Source organism: Uloborus diversus, chromosome 7 (genome assembly GCF_026930045.1).
Source record: "Uloborus diversus isolate 005 chromosome 7, Udiv.v.3.1, whole genome shotgun sequence".
NCBI classification, from domain to species: Eukaryota; Metazoa; Arthropoda; class Arachnida; order Araneae; family Uloboridae; genus Uloborus; species Uloborus diversus.
The window spans coordinates 49724970-49744144 of NC_072737.1; the positions used below are offsets into that span (position 1 = coordinate 49724970).

At 32.4% G+C, this 19175-nt stretch overlaps 1 protein-coding gene across 1 annotated transcript in view; it reads right to left on the minus strand.

Moving 5' to 3' along the window:
* Positions 1 to 19175, minus strand: part of LOC129226688 (uncharacterized) — a 63687-nt gene extending 44512 nt beyond the window's left edge. Inside the window, exons 1-6 of the mRNA XM_054861317.1 lie at positions 19027 to 19175; positions 17240 to 18949; positions 15114 to 15484; positions 10002 to 10124; positions 8751 to 8839; positions 1454 to 1817 (exon numbers count right to left, since the gene is read on the minus strand). Coding sequence (XP_054717292.1) covers positions 1454 to 1817; positions 8751 to 8839; positions 10002 to 10124; positions 15114 to 15484; positions 17240 to 18908 — 2616 coding nt within the window. The 5' untranslated portion in view covers positions 18909 to 18949; positions 19027 to 19175. The remainder of the gene's footprint in view (positions 1 to 1453; positions 1818 to 8750; positions 8840 to 10001; positions 10125 to 15113; positions 15485 to 17239; positions 18950 to 19026) is intronic.

Genomic DNA, 19175 nt, shown 5'->3' on the forward strand with positions numbered 1-19175 from the left:
TTTTATTCAAATTTAGGCCCAAATTTCACGTAAATTGCCTCTTATTGGCCATTAAAGGGGTGAAACATTACTTTCACATATTAATATTATATATCGTTAAAAAGAGTAGAATTTTCTGTGTTCTAAACAATTTATTTCAATGCTCTAACTTAATTACGGCTGGAGTAATTTGCCTTTTTAGCTCGAATGTTTTTAGGCTTAGCTGAAATTTAGGCACTACTTTCTTTTTTAAATCCATCAATAAAAAAATGAAGGAATTGTTCCACAGTTTTCTTTTTGACAGCATTGGAAAAAGCAAGATTTTTTACTCCAGATCTCTCTCGACCTTTGGTAGAAAAAATTAGCTTCTATCTTCAAAGAAAAAAAAGTTACAAGCGTTTTTAAATCAATTTCGAAATATGTCATTTTGATTCAGGTTGTCAACCATTTTATTTTTGCGTTTCCATGGTTATGCTTTTTGAATCCATTGTTTAGTATTTCCTTATTTTGCATCCGATTTCTTAAACTTATTTCATGTTTCCATGGTTACGCTTTTAAAATCCATCTTTTGCATTTTAATTTCTTAAAAGTATTTTCATATCTGCCTTCATTGTTTGGAAGGGTAATTTTGCATGGTGTTTTTTTTTATTTAAGTTATTCTTTAAGTTATTAAGTTATTCTTTTAATTAATTGTTGAATATATGTCACTTGACATAAACAAGAACCACACCATATATCGTCGCCTCAGAGCAGCAATCTTAGTGTCATTCCTGGGATTAAATGTCCTAATGTTGCTCTGAGGCGACGATAAATAAAAATACCTTCAGCCAGGTAAGGCAGTTCAATTGTCCCCTCCTGACCCCCCTAACGATGGGCCAGGAACTATCTCAGTACTTGTCGTTCTGGTTAAAACATCAAATTTTTTTTTTCAAATTCTTCACAAAATAATTCAAAATATTTTTTTTCTTTTTTCGTCTTAATAAATTATTGTTTATACATTTTGAATTTTTTATCATACTGAATCCAAAACATCTTAATAAATAAGTTTTCATTTTAATATTTCTGAAACTATAATTCAAATTTCATTTAACATTTACAAGCAAATTACGTCTATTTTTTTCCTCACTAAAATAAAAAGTTCATTCTATTCTACTATAAATAAAAATCAATTACATTGCTTTAAAAGATGATATAATCAATCTATAAAATATCGAACCACTATTGATAAAGAATTACTCCCAAGCGGAACCACACAGATAAATAACTTTCAATATTAAAAAAAACATTTTTTTTTCTAGTTCTAAAGATTTGAAGGAGTCCAAGCAAATTTCAAGAACCAGAAATTAAAAACAGACAAATACTGATGGAATGCAAATGTCATTGGACAAGCAGCCAAGTCAGCAGAGTAACAATACCAAAGATAAGAGATTTAAACATTTTCAAGCAAAAAAAAAAAAAATAGGAGGATACTTACTTTAATAGGGTCGGTACTAAAATGAATTTTGGCTTTTTTACGAGGAACTTTTTGATCGTCTGACGCATTTAAATTTTCTGCACTCATTTCTGAACTCCCAGACTCGTCTAACTCAGGAGGTGATAAGCCTGGATATTCAAAATAGTAATGACCATCTTCTAACAAATGATATTGTGTACCATCTAGTGTGAAACTTGTTTTAGACCCATCTTGAGTAAATGTAGAATTGAAAGTATCTTGGGTAAATGTAGAATTAAGGGCATTTTCTTCAGTGCTGCACTTTTCTTCTGGTTTCTCATCTGATTGGGATAAAAGGAGTAAAACTTCTCTGGCTTCTTCATCACTTAACAAAACACGAGGTTCACTAAAAAAAAAATTCTTTATTGAACAGACATCACTTTAGACTTACAAAGTTGTGAGTCTACCCAACTCCAGTGGTGGATTTACAGGTTTGGGAGCCTATCACAGTACATTTCAGGAAGGTCTTTGAACAATGACACCTCACAGAATTACATAAAACATTAAAGTGCATTTTCAAATCCACTTTAGAACCCTTGTAGTCTGGAGGCCGCTTGAAATTGAAATTCTTGCAAAATAGTAAATCCACCACTGGCTGACTCACCATCAATCATAGTAAAAATCAATAGTAGAAAAGTTAGTCACATTAGAAAATTCAAAGAAAAAAGGAATGGGAGACATCTTTGTAATTTTTTGTTTTGCAGAAGTGTTTAATAGAATATGAAAAAGAAATTATGATAATTTCATGTACAAAATAATGTACCAAAGGCCTGCCACCACCTGCTTGCTATTGCTGGTCAACCCTGAAACTGCTTATGCCGTTTCCAACACATTGTTTCATTCACAATTAGGCTGACTAGGTTACAGCACATAGTCTCTGAGCAAGACATGTGGTATATAAAGGACTTGGCGGACTATTTTCAATTTTAATACAACTGTTAATTTAAGTTAATAGTTTTCTATTCATTTGGTGGGATGTTTTATATTTTAATGAAACTTTTATTGGTTAATTACATTTCATTATTTGATTGATTGTGCACATTTTAAAAGAACCTTTTGGAATAGCAGGCTGCGTGGCACCAGGACTTTTGAAAACTAGAATGACCTGCATTACCAGGCACTAAAATATTTTACCCTATTTATTTCACAATCTCAGAAAGAATTGGTATTCAGTCAACAGTATTCTACATAGCATACAGCTCTTCAGAAATAAAAATCATATCAAAATTTGCATAGTATTTTGAAAATAGGATCCTTATTTTCCATTTGTGAATTAACATAATTTTGCTTACGCTGGTTTCGACAACTTAGTGGTTCATTGGCATGAAGGTACAGTTGAACTTTTTCCAATATGAAATGTCAAAAATCCATGAATTTGTTTGCATTAGCCGTTATTCGTAACAACCGTGAATATGTAAAATGGGGAAGAAAAAATGCATATGTATAATTTACTATACACGGACTACCAATTAGTATTTGGACACCTGTGATAGAAAAGAAAAACTAACTTTATTCAAAATCAATAGTTGGTAGAGCCTCCACGAGAGGCAATTACAGCATGAACCCTCCGGGGCATACTTTCCACAAGTCTTTGTGTGACGGCTAGTGGTATTTTCTTAAACTCAGCTTGGAGAAGACATAGAAGTTCCTTCACCGATTTTGCACAGGGAGTGCACCCCTGAATTCGGCGATGCAACTCGTCTCAGAGGTTCTCGATTGGGTTCAGGTCTGTGCTCTGGGCAGGCCAGTTAATTCGATGAACTCCATTGGAACCATACCAAGCTTTGGTTAACATTTAAACATGACAACTGGCATTGTCGTCCTGAAAGTAACAAGGGTTCAACCCGTAAAAATGCCACAACGTAGGAAGCATATTGTCATCCAAAATAGTGCAGTAGGCATCAGAGTTGAGCTCACCATGAATGGGGACCAAGGGTCAAAGCCCATACCAGGAGAAACACCCCCAGACCATAATTCCACCTCTGCCGAACTTGACTGCTGGTACAATGCATTCTGGCAGGAGACGTTCTCCTGGTAGACGCCAGACTCAGACCCTGCCATCCGAACGGTAAAGGGTGAACCTTGATTCGTCACTCCAAAGCACCTGTTTCCACTGATTTATGGTCCAATTTCGATGTGCTTTGCACCACATTAACCAGCAGCGCGGTTAGACTTTGTGATCAAAGGCTTATGGGCAGCAGCACGACCATGAAAACAAAGCAGATGTGCTTCCTTACGGATTTTATTATATGAAATAATACTCCTGGATGCCTGTTAATACTCCTCGCGGATGAGGGCCATCGGTTGGGTGCGGTTCTTCCGAATTTCTCTGGACAGCACTCATCGGTCTCTATCTCCCAGTTTCGTTGGTCTGCCGACTCGGGGCAAATTCCGACAATGACCGCTCACCTTTCACTTCTTAATCACATAGGCCACTGTCAATTTTGGGTACTTCAGATCGCGAGTAATGACCCTTAAGGATTGGCTGCATTTGGGATACCCGATAATTATACCTTTCTCGAAATCAGAGAGCTCCGAACTGCGAGGCATCTTGCATGCGACTAAAGTCGATGCTGTTTCCTACACGATATATACCGGCGGAGGCCGTGACGTACCTTAGGACCGCAGATATCGACATTTGCATAGGTGTCCAAATACTTATTGGTAGTTAGTGTATACGTATTTGTTATATTACATAATACATTGGTAGTCATTTATATGTCCAACGTTTCACGAGCTGATAGTGCTTTTCTTTTTATACTACCCACTGTTGGTTTTTAATGGATTACCAGAAAATGCAACATTTAATTTATAAGAACAGGGTTCATACCCTTTAGGCAGAAAAAAATTCAAGCACTTTTCAAGTACTTTTCAAGGTAAAAAATTTTGTTTTCAAGGCAATATCATAAATTTGTACTAAAAATATTGTATGCAGATTTCATTTACTACAAACACATAGAAATAAGGCAATAATACAAAAAGTATAGGAAAACAAAATTGCTTTTTCTACAACAAGAGACACTTTGATTAAAGATCTACTGCGTTGAAAGTTTTTCTGAAAATGTTTGAAAAGTTTGGTCATAAAGAGAAGCAGATACCAAGAGGTTTGATTTTGAGGTTTTTCAAAGGTTGCAGCAGTCAGAGGTTTGTATATTTTCTAGAATCAGCAAATTAATACTTTAAAAAAAAACCTTTCATAAGTGCTTTTAACTTTTATGGGAAGAAACTAAAATACCCATGTTCAATGGCATTGCCAGAGAGGAGTTTTTGAAGTCACTCCTCCCCCCCCCCCTGGTTTCAACATTTATTTCCAATATCTATACAGTGGTTTATTACAATATAAGGGCGGTTAGGACAAAAACACAACCCAGAAAGTTATTTCAGTTTGCACTATTAAGTTCTAAAAATATTAGGTTTGCAAATCATTTATAAGTATGCAAATCAATTATTCGTATGTAGTATGTATTAGTTGTTCAGCCAATAAGGCATTTCAACTGTCTTCGAAAAATTTAAAAATTAGGAAGTAAGAAAAGTTTATGAAAGGTCCACAGTCCAGTCTCTACACCTCAAAATATACAAAAGCAGCTTAAGCAGTGATAAATACTCTGAATGCAAACTTGAGCCTATTCAGCTTTCATTGATTAACTTGCAATAGTCAATAAATGTGCAAGTTCAGATTTATAGAGCCATATTTCGAAATTGAAAAGATTCACAAGAAGTTGACATATATTATGACAAAAGTAGTTTTATTTTGGGAACAAATGGGTTATTGTTGAAATTAGAATTTAAATTTAGAAAGGCAATAATATTCAGGTGTGATTGTGAAAGGTGAGTTCATAAAAAATTACCTGAAAGTTTCAAAGAGCAAAATGGGGCGAGGGGGGGGGGGGGGATAATTTTTAAAACTAAGACCCCTATTACTTGAATATACATACTTACAACAATAACTTTTACTATGCATACAATTCATAAAATAGTTTATTAAGTCAAAATAGTCTGCATAGAAATACCATGCCCAGTGCCTGTTGATAACCAGCAACAGGCACTGGGCCTAGCTAGGCTGGTCCAGGTCAATTTATTAGATCCAAATGAAGATCAATGACCCTCCTTAAGCTATCTACCCTTTTGCTGATTAAAGCCTCTTTCAGTAAGCTGCTCCAAGTACCCACAACCTTAATAAAGTAGTAATTTTGAACATTTTAGGAAAAGGGGAAAATTGGAGATATAGGGAGGTAAAAGCATAAAAACGAACACTACTGGATTTCAAGTGAATAATCATAACACAACCAACCCTTTTATACACCTTAATTATTTTAGCACACATAAAAAAAAATGATGCACACATATAAATAAAATTCAACTCAATAAAATTATATAAATCAACTTTATATTTAAAATACAAACTTTAAGTTAATTTGTTAGGTGCTCAACTACTGAAATTTGAATTTTTTTCAAAAAATCTGTTATGACCAAAAATTAGGTAAAGATAATCAAATTCGAAATTGCAAAAATAAATAAGCAAATAATTAAACAAGACCAAGGTAATAAATTCTTTAACTCTTTAGTGATTAAAATAAAAAATAAAATAAGCTAATCTGATGTAGCAGTGTCAAAATAACTACTAATTGCCAAAAATATAAAAATATTTACAAAATGCAAAAGGATTGAAATCTCAAACAAGGGAAGCAAATTTTCGCGAATTAAGTTTAATGTTGTCATGTTTCACATAAAAAAACTTATATTTTACTAAAATTAAACATAAAATATGCTAATCTAAGGTAGCAAATATGAAAATAACATCCGATTAGTGAATATATTTAAATATTTGCAAGATGCTAAAAGATTAAAATTTCAAACACGAGAAGCAATTTTTCGCGAAGTCTGAGTTCGTTCAACGTGGCATGTTTCCCATGAAATAAATTTATTTGTTTTTTATTAAAATTAAACAAAAATATACTAATCTAAGGTAGCATATGCGAAAATAACATTTGATTAGCCAAAATATTTAAATATTTGCAGGATGCAAAAAGATTGAAATTTCAAACACAAGAGTAATTTTCCGCGAAACCCGAGTAAGTTCAATGTTGTCATGGTTTTCAAATTAATTTCTTTGTTAATTAATGAAATTAAACAAAAAATAAACTAATCTAAGGTACCATATGTCAAAATATCTTTCGGTTGTAAAAAACATCAAAATATTTACAAGATGCAAAAGGATTGAAATCCCAAACACGGAAGCAATTTTTCGCGATGTTGCATACTGAGCACATGTTCAGAAAATTGCATTGGTGAAATACTTTTTTAAAACTTTTGAGCACAATTCGTTGATTTTTGAGAGAATTTAAGCACTAAGAAACTTTTTCAAGGTTTTCAAGCACTTGAAAATGAACTTTTTTTTTCAAGCACTTTTCAAGGTTTTTCAAGGGCGTACGAACCCTGAAGAAACATGGACTGTCAGGATAAATAGTATGGATTTATTATTTTGTGAAAAATAAGCTAAGTTGCTACATGAAATAACCTGCCTTAGCTTTATTTATGTTCTAAGGCAGAATAAAATATGTGAGACAGGAATTTTTACTGTGTTCAATTGTATTAGCAATAACTGGGGAACCTATTAGAAGAAAGGTGATAATGGAGCAGGGGAAAGGGACAGCTGGTAATACCTGGGTAAAAAGATAGATTGTTTATCCCTTAGTAGATCTACATGTTCAAAGGTAAACAGAAACAGTATGAACTTCAACAGTTTCATTCACTGAATAGCATTAGGCGGCCTTGGTTCTAACAATAGCCCAGCCCAATGCAGTCCAGAGCACCTTTTGAGAGCTTAACAAGCTTGAACTTGGGGACAATGAGAAAGGACTGTGTAGGGGGCTGCATGGACCACAGTCATTGTCAGTTAAAATTTTATATGCCATGGTGGAAAAGGTAGAATAATCGTCACGACTTGATAACTAAAAGATGGGTAGGAAGTTACTCAAAGGATTAGGAATGCATGGTGAGTTTTCTGCAATGACACAAAGTATTAGAAAAGAAAAGTATTCAATCAGGAAATTTTTCCGTGAAGAGGACAGAAGTTTTGTTTATCCTAACCAAAACTTTTTTTTTTGTTCTACATAATATCCATGATATTTTGGATGTAGTTCAATAGTAGACCAAACTTAATTAACAAAATGTTCATTTTAGCCGTGATTTCGTATTAATCGTGGTCGTATTAACAGAGTTCAACTGTATTTTGGGCAGAGTTGCAGCAAAATGGCCGTGGAGTTTTCAAAACGCTAGGGGGTCAAAGCCATTCTAAAAGGTATATAAAAATTTCAAAAATCCCCAAATAACTAAATTACGCAATGAGTAATAATTAACTAATTACATTAAAATTTATAATAATCCACCGACTCCATTACTAATTAGTAATTTCACTAAGCAATCACCTTGCCATGTTACCGTACCCCAACCATATATTGTTTATCCCAAGATAATGTTGTGTATTGTTTTGTAACTCATTCAATAAGCAGGGGTAGAAGTGACCGACTTGTTACATATAGGACATTTTCCACAAAAAATATAGGACAAATATAGGACACATTATATGAATAATTTTGCTATGAAAAAAGAAATAATACATATCATATATTATTTATTTATTCTTATCAATGATTTTGTTTTAAAAAAAATCCCAAATAAAATTATTCCTTACATCTGAAATGACTTTCCTGTAGTTGAAAGAAGAATTTTTGAAAAAACAGTGTACTTTATAGACGAAATAATTAAACAAAATTTGAACAAAGAAAATTTTTATTTTTTCTTCCTCACTCATGACCCAAGTACTAATTCCACTGTTCTTTGGTTTTATACCTAAATTGAACCCTTTAACACTTGTATTAAGAACAAACAGAGCTTGAGAAGGATCCTCTTGATGTTTTTCAGAGTCTTCTTTATGCTTGAATGTTTAGCATGCTGCCTCAATTGCGAAAATCCACATTGCTTATGGGCACTGAACAGTTGCAAAAATGGCAAAAAGCGGTAAAATCATCTTTTCCTTTAGTGCACCATGCACCAAAATTTGTACAATTAATGTGCTCCTGGTTCAACAACAACAAAAAACGAGAATATAGGAAATATAAGACATTTTTCAAAAATATAGGAAATATAGGACGATTTTGATGCTTTTCTTAAAAATATAGGATATATAGGACTACTTCAACCCCTGAATAAGTTATAAAAAAATCAATTTTTTCAAACACATATTATTTTGAAAGTAGCAAAGAAATTGTTTATTTACCTATTACTTAAAAGTTTTTCAGCTTCGTCCTGAGTCATAAGCTCAACAAATCCATGGTTGTTACTTTTTTTTAATGATGTATTTAAAGTCTGAAATAAAAATAGAAAAATCAATCCCTAAAAGAGCTTAAAAAATTTAAGAATGAGATAAACCAAAACTTGTTTCAAGCATTTAAATACAAATTTCAGAAATTAGAAATACTTGATTCTCTCATCTTTTTTTTTTTTTTTTTTTTTTGTAATTTAATTATTGTTTATCAATACAGAGCTTTAGAGGAAAAACAATCGACTCTGAATCCCCAACTCTAAGAATCTTAAAAGTTTCCTCTGACTACATAACTCCAACTATGCAGTCCAGGATAATCAGATTAAATATAGTTGTCATTACATTTCAGATACTCAGTTATAAAGAAATCTATTTCATCTTAAGGGCGAAACCATTTCAGGAGGACGAAATGTCAATGTTTTTTTTTTTTTTGTGATTTTTTACTCCTTTTTTGAAGTACACTTTAATTTTTTCAAGTCATTTCCACCAGAAATAGTGGAGTTAAAAGCTGCTGTCCATGAGTGGTCATCATCAGAGTTGGTTGCTAGTGGACATCACCAAAGCCTATTTTTATCTGTGATCATTACAATTTTTCTTTTTCCTTAATGACACATTTCCTAAGAATATGAACCTAATTGTGAAGATTGATCAAAAAGTCAAAAATTGCAAGTCTTTGAGGTGTTTGATTAGAATGTCATGTTTTTTTACAATTGTTTTTTCTCACGTTTCTTGCATTGAATAAAATATTTTTATTAATATCATCCCAGAGTTAGGTTCATATAGATTACAATTAAATACAGAATATTCACATAAATTTTCCGAACGATTGGTCAATAACTCTTTGAGCTAGAATGCCCAACAGTTAAAGAAAAGTTGTTTTGAAAAAAACCGAGTGAAAAAAAAACTGTTCTGAACTCTTGAATCTCCAGTTGCTTAAGTACTCATAGCATTGAAACTAATTGGAATTGTTCACAGAAATTTTGGCAACGTATTCTTGAAGAGTTTTAATAACATTTTATGGCAAAAGAAAAATGGATTTTTCGACCCATCTAAACCCGTTTCCCCCTTAACTGCTGTTTTATAATAGGTCACAATTAAATTTTCCAATTAAAAATGCATTTTTCCCACATTATAAAACTTTTTTTTACATCAATAACAAAAATTTATAGTCTACAATCTGGAAATCATATGCCATAAAAAGCTTACTTTCAAGTCCTCTAATTCTGCATCAATTATTTCTAAATCTTGTTCCTGATATTCTGCTAATGATTCACCAGCAGAATCATGTAAACTAACATCAGTTTTTGCAGATCCTTTGGATGAAATACCCTAGAAAAAAATACGTTAGTAATCAAATTTTTAATAAAATTTATATGTTTAATAAAACTAAATAAACTTTTTTTTTCTAATTATAACTACATATGCAAAGTTACATATTCAGGGGTCTGGCCAGAGGATATTTGGGTCCGTTAACGGACCCTTCACAAAAATCCGATCAACCAAAACGGACCTTTCACAAAATCTCGATCAAACAAAACGGACCTTTCACAAAATCCCGATCAAACAAAACGGACCCTTCACAAAATTCTGATAAACAAGATCGGATCTGTCACTAATTGTTTATTGAAAGAGCAAATCTGAAAGCAAAATAACGCATATTTCTGTGTATAAACCGATAATTTTTGGAACCTTTTTTTAAGTCAAATTAGAGGGATCAGCTTATACAAAATCGGCTAATTTTGAAAAAAAAAAAAAGAAAAAATCGGCACTCTTGCGATGCTCCTGCAAGCAATAAATAATTGCTACTGCCAAATAAATATAATGGTTGTTTGTTTTATCACAGCTAATTAGCAGCGGTGTTGTTGTAAACTTTTATGAAAAGGCATTGGTAAGCACTTTTCTCCACTCATGGTTTAATAAACAATAATAATATATATCTGCGAAATGAACTTAGAACTGCAAAGGGATAGTAAGGGTGAGGAAAAAATATGATCGCTTCAGATAGGGTTACCAACTTGAAAACTATCACCACTTAGCGTCTGGCGTTGAACCTTTATAATGACTTGATTGGAAAATATTCTCATTATTTTGTCGGCTTGTCAATATTTGCGTTTTTATGGTGCGGTGCGATGTTTAATTGTATTTTGGGAGAAAATTATATGGGTTTTGATTTTTCGATGCTAACAAGGATGATTAACATTAAATAAACTTTTAATTGCCGTTTTTTTTTCTTTAGATGTCTACATTTTGAAAAATGCAATCTTTTAACATCCGATATGAGAATCATATTTTGTTCTTTTTTCAAGCTAACTTCGCTTTATTAGGATTCAAATAAATGAAAAGTCTCTTTATTTCTGTTAGAACTCTCATTTCAAGTTTTTAAAGCAAAATTCCATTTTCTGTTATGAGTCAAAAATTAAAATGCTGAATAGATGGTTTATTTTATTTTATTATTATTATTTTTTTGGGTCAACTGTGTCCACAGATATTAATGATATGTTATCATAGGACTCTTAAATGCAATTTTAAAATAATTTTATCAAAAATATTTCTTTTACAAGCAGTTTTTATACTTTTGATGCCTTCACTTTGAGAATTGCAATCTCTTTGCATCCGCTATGGGAATCCGAATTTTCGAATTTTTGATGATTATTACGCTTTGTTAAGAGGTAAACAATTGAAATATCTTTTTATTTTTGTTAAAATCACAGAATTTATAAGTTTTAAACGAAATTCTGTCCTTTTTAAGAGTGTCTTGGGTCAAAAAGTTGAATGCTGAACCCTATTCTGAATTTTGTTTTATTTATTTATATTTTTGTTACAATTATTTTAAATATTGTACAGAAATATATCTAGTATATTTTAACATAATGCAGAATGGTAGATAAATATTGATACTTGAAAGAGCGATGCCCCCCCCCCCCCCCCCGCCAAATATCAGAAAAAAAATCCAGAATGATTTTCTCGTCATAGAAGAGGAAAACACTCAACTTTAAGTTTAATTGATGCAGTTTGTGCCATCTCTAAATTCTAAAATTTCGTTTTAACAAAAAAAATTTTTTTTTTTTTTGCGAAATTTTTTGATTTTTCACAAAATTAATTCTATTTTCACAAAATTATTTGATTTTTCACAAAAAACGGACCTTGTGAAAAATCCTGAACAGACCCCAGATATTTGTAATACACTATCTTCATCAAAAAACAGACATTTTAAAATCATTTAATCACCTGCTGCCAAGGCAAAATTTAAATAATAGACCCATAAACACTGAAAGGTGTTATTACTGCAGTGTGTTCATTTATAAAAACCTTAAAGTAAGTATAAACTATAAATTTATTAACATTCAACAGATTTGTTAAAGGCATGGGACTTCAACCAACAAACTACGGAGCTTCAGGTTTCAATATCTTGCCATTGACAATATATCATTTAAGATCAATTTTCAGAAATAATGCCCTCTTCTCAACTAATTAATTCAGCTGTAACAGAAGAGTTCAAGAAGCAAAAGCTATATCTTTAAACTGGTCGTAAGTTTTTTGATGAAGAAATTGCATCCCTTTTAACATGAAGAATAGAGCAAATCGCCTATGCAACACGACACGTGAAATTTCATCCATTTCCATTTCTTTTCTTTTGATTTTTTTAAAATATCATTTCATCTGATACCACTTTTCTGCAAGCAAACACTTCCTTTTAAAAAATACAAGGGCCATGATAGTACATGTAACATCATTGAAGACATCAGCATTGTTACAGAACAAAATGTTAAAATCTTTTTTGTACATTGGAAAATAAAGAAAAGAGTAAAGAACTTATTCCATAGAAGTAAGTGGGAGAAAAGACAACATCATAACTGTAAAGGTTAAATTAAACACCATTTAGTGCAAACATTTCAAAAAATATGTATCATATGAATTAGTAGCGCCCCCCCCCCCCCCCCATACTAATTTGAAGCATTTTGCTGTACAGAGTAATTAACTGGGTTGACTACTGTTCAAGTTCAAGTAAAAATAAAAACCGGCTCCATGTCATAACTGACCAAATCTGATTAGAGGTTTTGTAGTGTTGTTGTTGACTTATTCCAAATGTCTGGCAGCAGGCTAGACCAGGTCCATGAGCTCAAGAGTCTTCAAGAAATCATACAAAGGAGAGGACTGGAATAGATGTCCTTTCTGTCAAGTCCTGCACAATGTAAAAGATGATCCGGAGATGCCTGCACTAATTTACATTTAGTACGTTTTATAAACTTTCTGGCCTGAGTGAAAGGAAAGGCACTTGATGATGATGACTCTATCCGCCTTGATGGAAAGGGTACCACCCAGGGGACTGCTTATTGTATTAGAGGTGAGTCAGAGGAGTCTTCCCTGGTTCTTGGTTCTAAGTTTCATTTTAGATCAAATTTCTAAGAAGGTCAAAGTTCTTCTTGACACCAAATTTTCAGTGACATCTTCCGTGGCTAGGAACGCTGTGTCATTGCCAAAGAAACCAATGTGGGATGTAATCCATCGGAAGAATATCTCATGTTGCTGGGCGAGTTCTTTTAAGATTTTTAAGGATTGAGACAGATGTTTGTCCAGTTGCTAAAATGTTGCACTGCGGCTCTCAGATAAAATCCATATTTCAGCAGAAGATGTTACCCTCTTGATGATCCTGAGAGTTTCATCAATGGCAATTAACTCAGATCTAAAAACGGAACAGAAGTCTGATTTCCTAATTTTGAAGTTATGAGAGCAATTAGGAGCATTTATAAAGATGCCACTGCCACATGAGTTTCGATCATTTTAGCTGCCGTCAGTATAAATTTGAGTTGCAGCAGCTGATATTTGATTAATAACCTCTAATGCAAGTTGATGTAGGTATTCAGGCGGATCCTGATTTTTGAAAGTATGAGTCCCCATTTCTGGTCTAAAATGGACTTTAGGTAAGCTCTCTAGAGGGTTAAAGACTTTTGTTTTGTAATGTTATGTTCAGTTAAGGTAATTTATTGCTAAATGTTGAAAGTAAGATAGTCCGTTTTCTTGGATTATTTTGTAAAGCATAAAAGACCATAATTATAATTTATTTAAATGTTAATTCTGATAACATTGGCAGAATTTCTGTTGTAGAGATTATACTAGTGATAATAAATTGTTGGAAACATGGTGATGTGTTCAGCAACCTCATGCCACTAGTTAATTTAAAGAATCACAGATATAATTTATGGTATAGATATAATTTCAAACCTGTTTTTGTGCAGTAGATAGGGACCGCATAAAAAAATCACACAAAAAAAAGTTGTTTGAAACTTCACAAGTAGTTGTAAAAAATAGGTTTCGCAACACAGTTTTAAAAAAAATTCTATGTGGTGGATAGCGACTGCATAAAAAAAGTCTCATACATGAAATTACCTAAAAACTTGTGAAATAAAAAGGAATTACTTCTTTAAACAAAATCAAAATAAACCAATGAGGATAATTTTGCCGAATAGTCAGACAAAATTTCCCTAATAAAAAAATTTTGGGAGGTCACAGTGAGCTCCCATCGAGGTGCCCCTGTAGTCACTTGAAGATACTACTTTGCACTTGTTTTGTAAATAAGTTTGTCAATTGAGTCCTAATCCGACTGAAATTTTCATGTACTAAAAAAGACTGCACAAAAATAAGTTTGATTGTATTGTGTAAAACCTAGATTTTCTCTAGTGCTGGTTTTTTGACACATGCCATTATATCTGTGAAATACCACTATACAGGGGTTTTCAAACTGGGTGCCGTTGCACCCTGGGGTGCTGCAGGGAGAGGCGAGGAGTGCAGCGAAATGTCCGCAACAACAATACATATAATATAACAGAGATAAACAAGGGTGCCTTGAGAAAATTGTAATTCTTAAAAAGGTGCCGCAAATCAAAAAGTTTGAGAACCCCTGCACCATATTATCTTTAAGTGATGTAAAGTGAAAAACAAAAGGAAAACTTTTTGCTTTGAAAACAGATAAGTGTCAAAGAGATATCTGATTAATTCACTTATATAGTTGTTCATTGCCCAGAAATAATTTGCCAATAATAAATATCAAAAAAAAAAAGAGAAAGACATCATAAATCAAATAGTATGAACTCTACATATAGCAAAGAATGCAATATTTGAGTTATTGCCCCAGTCGACGGTGCAATAATTGCCAAAATATTGCAAAATACACCAAAAAAAAAATTTAGAATTTTTTTTAATGATAACTAATTTTATTTTTAACTTAAATTTCAAATTTTAACTAAAGTAAAAAGTTTACTTCAAATAAAATTTTAAATTTTCCAAAGTAAACAATGAATAAAAATGAGCAAATCTTACTTGAAATGGATCATCCGCAAATGGTGGGAGGAAATTTTTTCTCAATTTAGGCCATTCCGATGGAGGAACAAAAGGGAAATGTTCATCTACAACACTAAAACTTTCATCATGCAATTTGTCAGGCAGAAAGAAATAAGCATTACTTGGATCTGAAAATTGCTCGTCAGCAGGAATATCATCAACAAAAGTCTCTTTCAATCCTTCTTTCAAATGTTCCTCATAACTTAATAAAGGCTGATGACTAACATTATCCAATTCCTTGAAATGAGTTTTTTCTGGTAATTCATACTCATATTTTTGGTTCAATTCGGCATGCAGTTCTTTAAAAATTGTATCACTATAAACTTGAGATTCGTGTTTGGAGAATTGATCTGAAAAAATAAAACAGGAATAAAAAGAAAAGTATAAAAATTGCACAAAAGAGCACAAACAATAGCAAATATATTTAGCAATGCTGCATTCCTCTTTTATACTCATGATGCACCTTAACTTTTCAAAAAGTTACATCCTCTAACAATAAAATCCAAGCATAAAGAACAGATAATGCATTTCTATTAAACAAATACTTAGTTTTGTATTTAAAACTAAAATATTTATCAACATCATTCGTTAAGAATCTTATACTGAAACGATCATGTGAAACACATGAATAAAAGTTGCTTTTTGATCTTGGAACATACCAAAGCGGTCACTGTGACCTCCCCCCCCCCCTCCAAAAAAAGTCCTCATCAGCAAATTTTGTCTGACCAATTGGAAAATTAGGGAAAAAAGTTTCTTTCTTTTAAAAAAAATGATGCCCAATGTCTCTTTTCATTATATACACTACAGGCAAGAGTGTATGTTCGTATTTTGTCATCCTGTAAAGTTCAGAGTTTTATTTGGTAAATTAAAAATGCTCCTCCTCTCAAAAATTCAAGTTCAGAGCGCCCCTGATAATCACTTCACCTTCTAGCAATCATATGCACATTTCCGAATTTGGGATATGCCTCGAGCTCTTTCTTCTATTACACTGTGTGGAAAAAAAATAACCTTCAAAATGCTTCCTTGCCGAGTCTTAAGTAAAATGGCCCCCTGAATCTAAATATGACCACCATTTTCCCCCTACAAGTCTCACTTTTTGGAAATAGTGCCCCTTGCCTAGAAAAGTACAAAGTTTAAATGCATGAACATTTGGAGTAAGTTGGTGAGACTCATGAGGAAGTTCACCACTAAAATATTTCAAAAATCATCAGAAATGATATTTTGTAGCTAGGGGTTTCTATTACAACATTTCCACTTATTTTTTAGCATAAGGAAATTGGCTTTTTGTCTTTTATTTAGTGTTGTTTCTTATGTCCTTGTTTATGTGTTGTTGACGTTTTTTATCTTACTCTAAATTATTTCTCAGTTATTCCTTTCAGCTCGTCACTCAAAACTTAGAACTTCGTTTCTGTGTTTAATTCTTCAAAATTCTTGAAGTTTTATATCCTTTACTCTATAACAAAAATTACTTCTTTGGCTCTTTTTTCCACTACTCAAGAATTGTTTGGCGCAGTATAGCCTACTAAGGCTCTTACGCCAAAAAACTCAATCAAACCAACCAACCAACCAGAGTATAGGACTCATGCCCAAAAAGAAAAACTTTACGTTGTAAAAAAAAATTAAATACTAGAAGCATTGTGTTTTGCATATAGTCAGAGTCGCATCGTAAATCTTCGGTAAAGAACATTTCTGAATTATTCAATTTACATTCCCAGACATAATTACTATTTAAATTATCTCAAGTGTGCTTATAATATAGCATTTATGAATATTTATATTTGAAAGGACTGCAAGACAAACAAATTTACACAACAAATAATTTTAAAATATTATACATGAATGTTTAAAACATGTGTTCATCATGGATTTTGGGTGGGGAGCAAAATGGCCACGCTTTGAGAAATGCAACATAATTATGCATTTACATGTTGTACACATTTTCGTACTCTATATAAACTGCACACAGTAAATACTTTTTGCTTTCCATTGGAAAATTTTGAAATAAGCCCAGTTTCAAACACTAATTGGTTTAAAACAATAACTGTTTTTAACGCACTACAGATATTTTTCTGAAAAAAAAAAAAGATTAAAAAAAAGAATTTTACCTTTTTCCTGAAACTGGGAAATACTTCCTTGAAAACTTTTGCTACAGTTGTTGGATTCTGAAATTTTAACAGAATTATCAGTCTTTGGGAATACAGCACTCATAGTAATGACTTTTTCTATGTCTGGCGATGACTGGCAACACTGTATACTGCTCACTAAATCATTTTGAAAATTATCATACACAAAATCACCTTGCACGAGCAATGATGGCACAGAAGCATTATTATTTGAATTAGTTTCTTTTTGAGAAATAACTTTTTCACTATTGTTTTCCTCAAAGCTTTTAGTTTTAGAGTTAATTAGACTAGACATATCAGATCTGTGACCAGAATTATTTTTATAATCTTTTTCTCTCACATTACTATCTTCAGATAACATGACATCAAACTTTTTATTGTCCTTAGCTAAATCTTCCTTACATGGTTGGTTATTTACTACTGGAGAATTTTTAAGAGAGTTCAAAATACTTTCATTCTCCTTTTCACTATGTAGTGCTACGTTGTCTAATTTTTCATTATTGGAAGTTTGGGATCTGCTGCTTAAATATTTATTATCTCTGAGATTATTTTCATTATCCGAATTACTAGAAACAGAAGATTTCTGCTTAGAATTTTCAGCGATTATATCGGCTGTTTCATGTGGAATATCATAATATGAAGAAGAGGATGATATAGACTCTGAATCATAGGTTATTGTTACATCATTAGAAGAAATCTCACAATTTAGAACCTTGGATGCACTTTGTTGCGAGTTGAAACTCATGGAAGAAACATCTGTTTTCGCGTTACACTGGGAATAAACAAAACTATTTGAGTTTGTTTCATTTTGCAATATCACATATGATTTTTCACCCTTTTGATAATTAGTTTTGTTGTCTGCCGTTTTTGAAAGTCCATCCATTTTGCGAGAAAACTGAGGAGGACATATTGGTTTCAAAATTTCAGCAGTAACTTTGCTGAAGGTATCATTTTTAGCAGGAGTTGGATGCGAAACAGGCTTATCACAGTTTAAAATAGATGAAAACTTGTCCTTTAGAACTGTTTTTTCATCAGTTTTCAACTGACATGAAGAATCTTTACCAATGTCATTACTAGAAATTTGATTTGACAGCTTTCTCTCAAGGCCAAACGTTTGATGTATTTTGCCTGTTTGGTTGACAAGATCACTTTTTCCCTTACTGCAATCTAAATTCGGAGCAGTGTTGGAACGATTCTTAACTTCAGAAGACTTCAACTTAGGATTTTTGTTTTTTTCTAACTTTTCAAACATAGCTTTGGCGTTATTAAACCGTGCTAAATGACTACCTCTGCGCGATAAAGAACAATTTGAGTTCGGAAATGCTGGTAACGAAGACGACCTTTCAGGTTTATAATTTTCAGGGGAATGAACTCGCTCATCTTTTGGAGCATCCTTACTCACTGGAGATCGTAAGGTACAACTGTCAACTTTTTGCTGAGACAATGTTTGAAACATATGTGCTATAGTGCTCACTTTAGTTCCCATAGGTCTAAAACCTTCCGACTTTGTAGAATGTTTATCATTTTTTTCTTTTTCTTCAAAGTTTGATTTCATTGTTTTCAGAAACTGCTGTTCAATCCGAGACTTGCCTTCAATCCACATTGGACGAGTTTTATCGGAATTTAGATACTGGGCATCTACATCAGCCATTGGTCGAAAAGCTTTTTGCAGATATCACGTCATTGACACTTCTGAAAAACAAATAGCCAAATTTCAGAACTGAAATATTTTTTAAAAACATTAATAAGTTATTTTAGTCTGAAATTACCTTTTATCACAGTGAAAAAAAAACTTCATTCTTTAACATATCTTGCTACTTCTAGGATACTTTCAGCTTTTCCTTTTTTCTCACATCATTCTGAGGAGAAAATTTGGCACTTTAAAAAGGTTGTAAACATATTTTACATCGATTTGAAA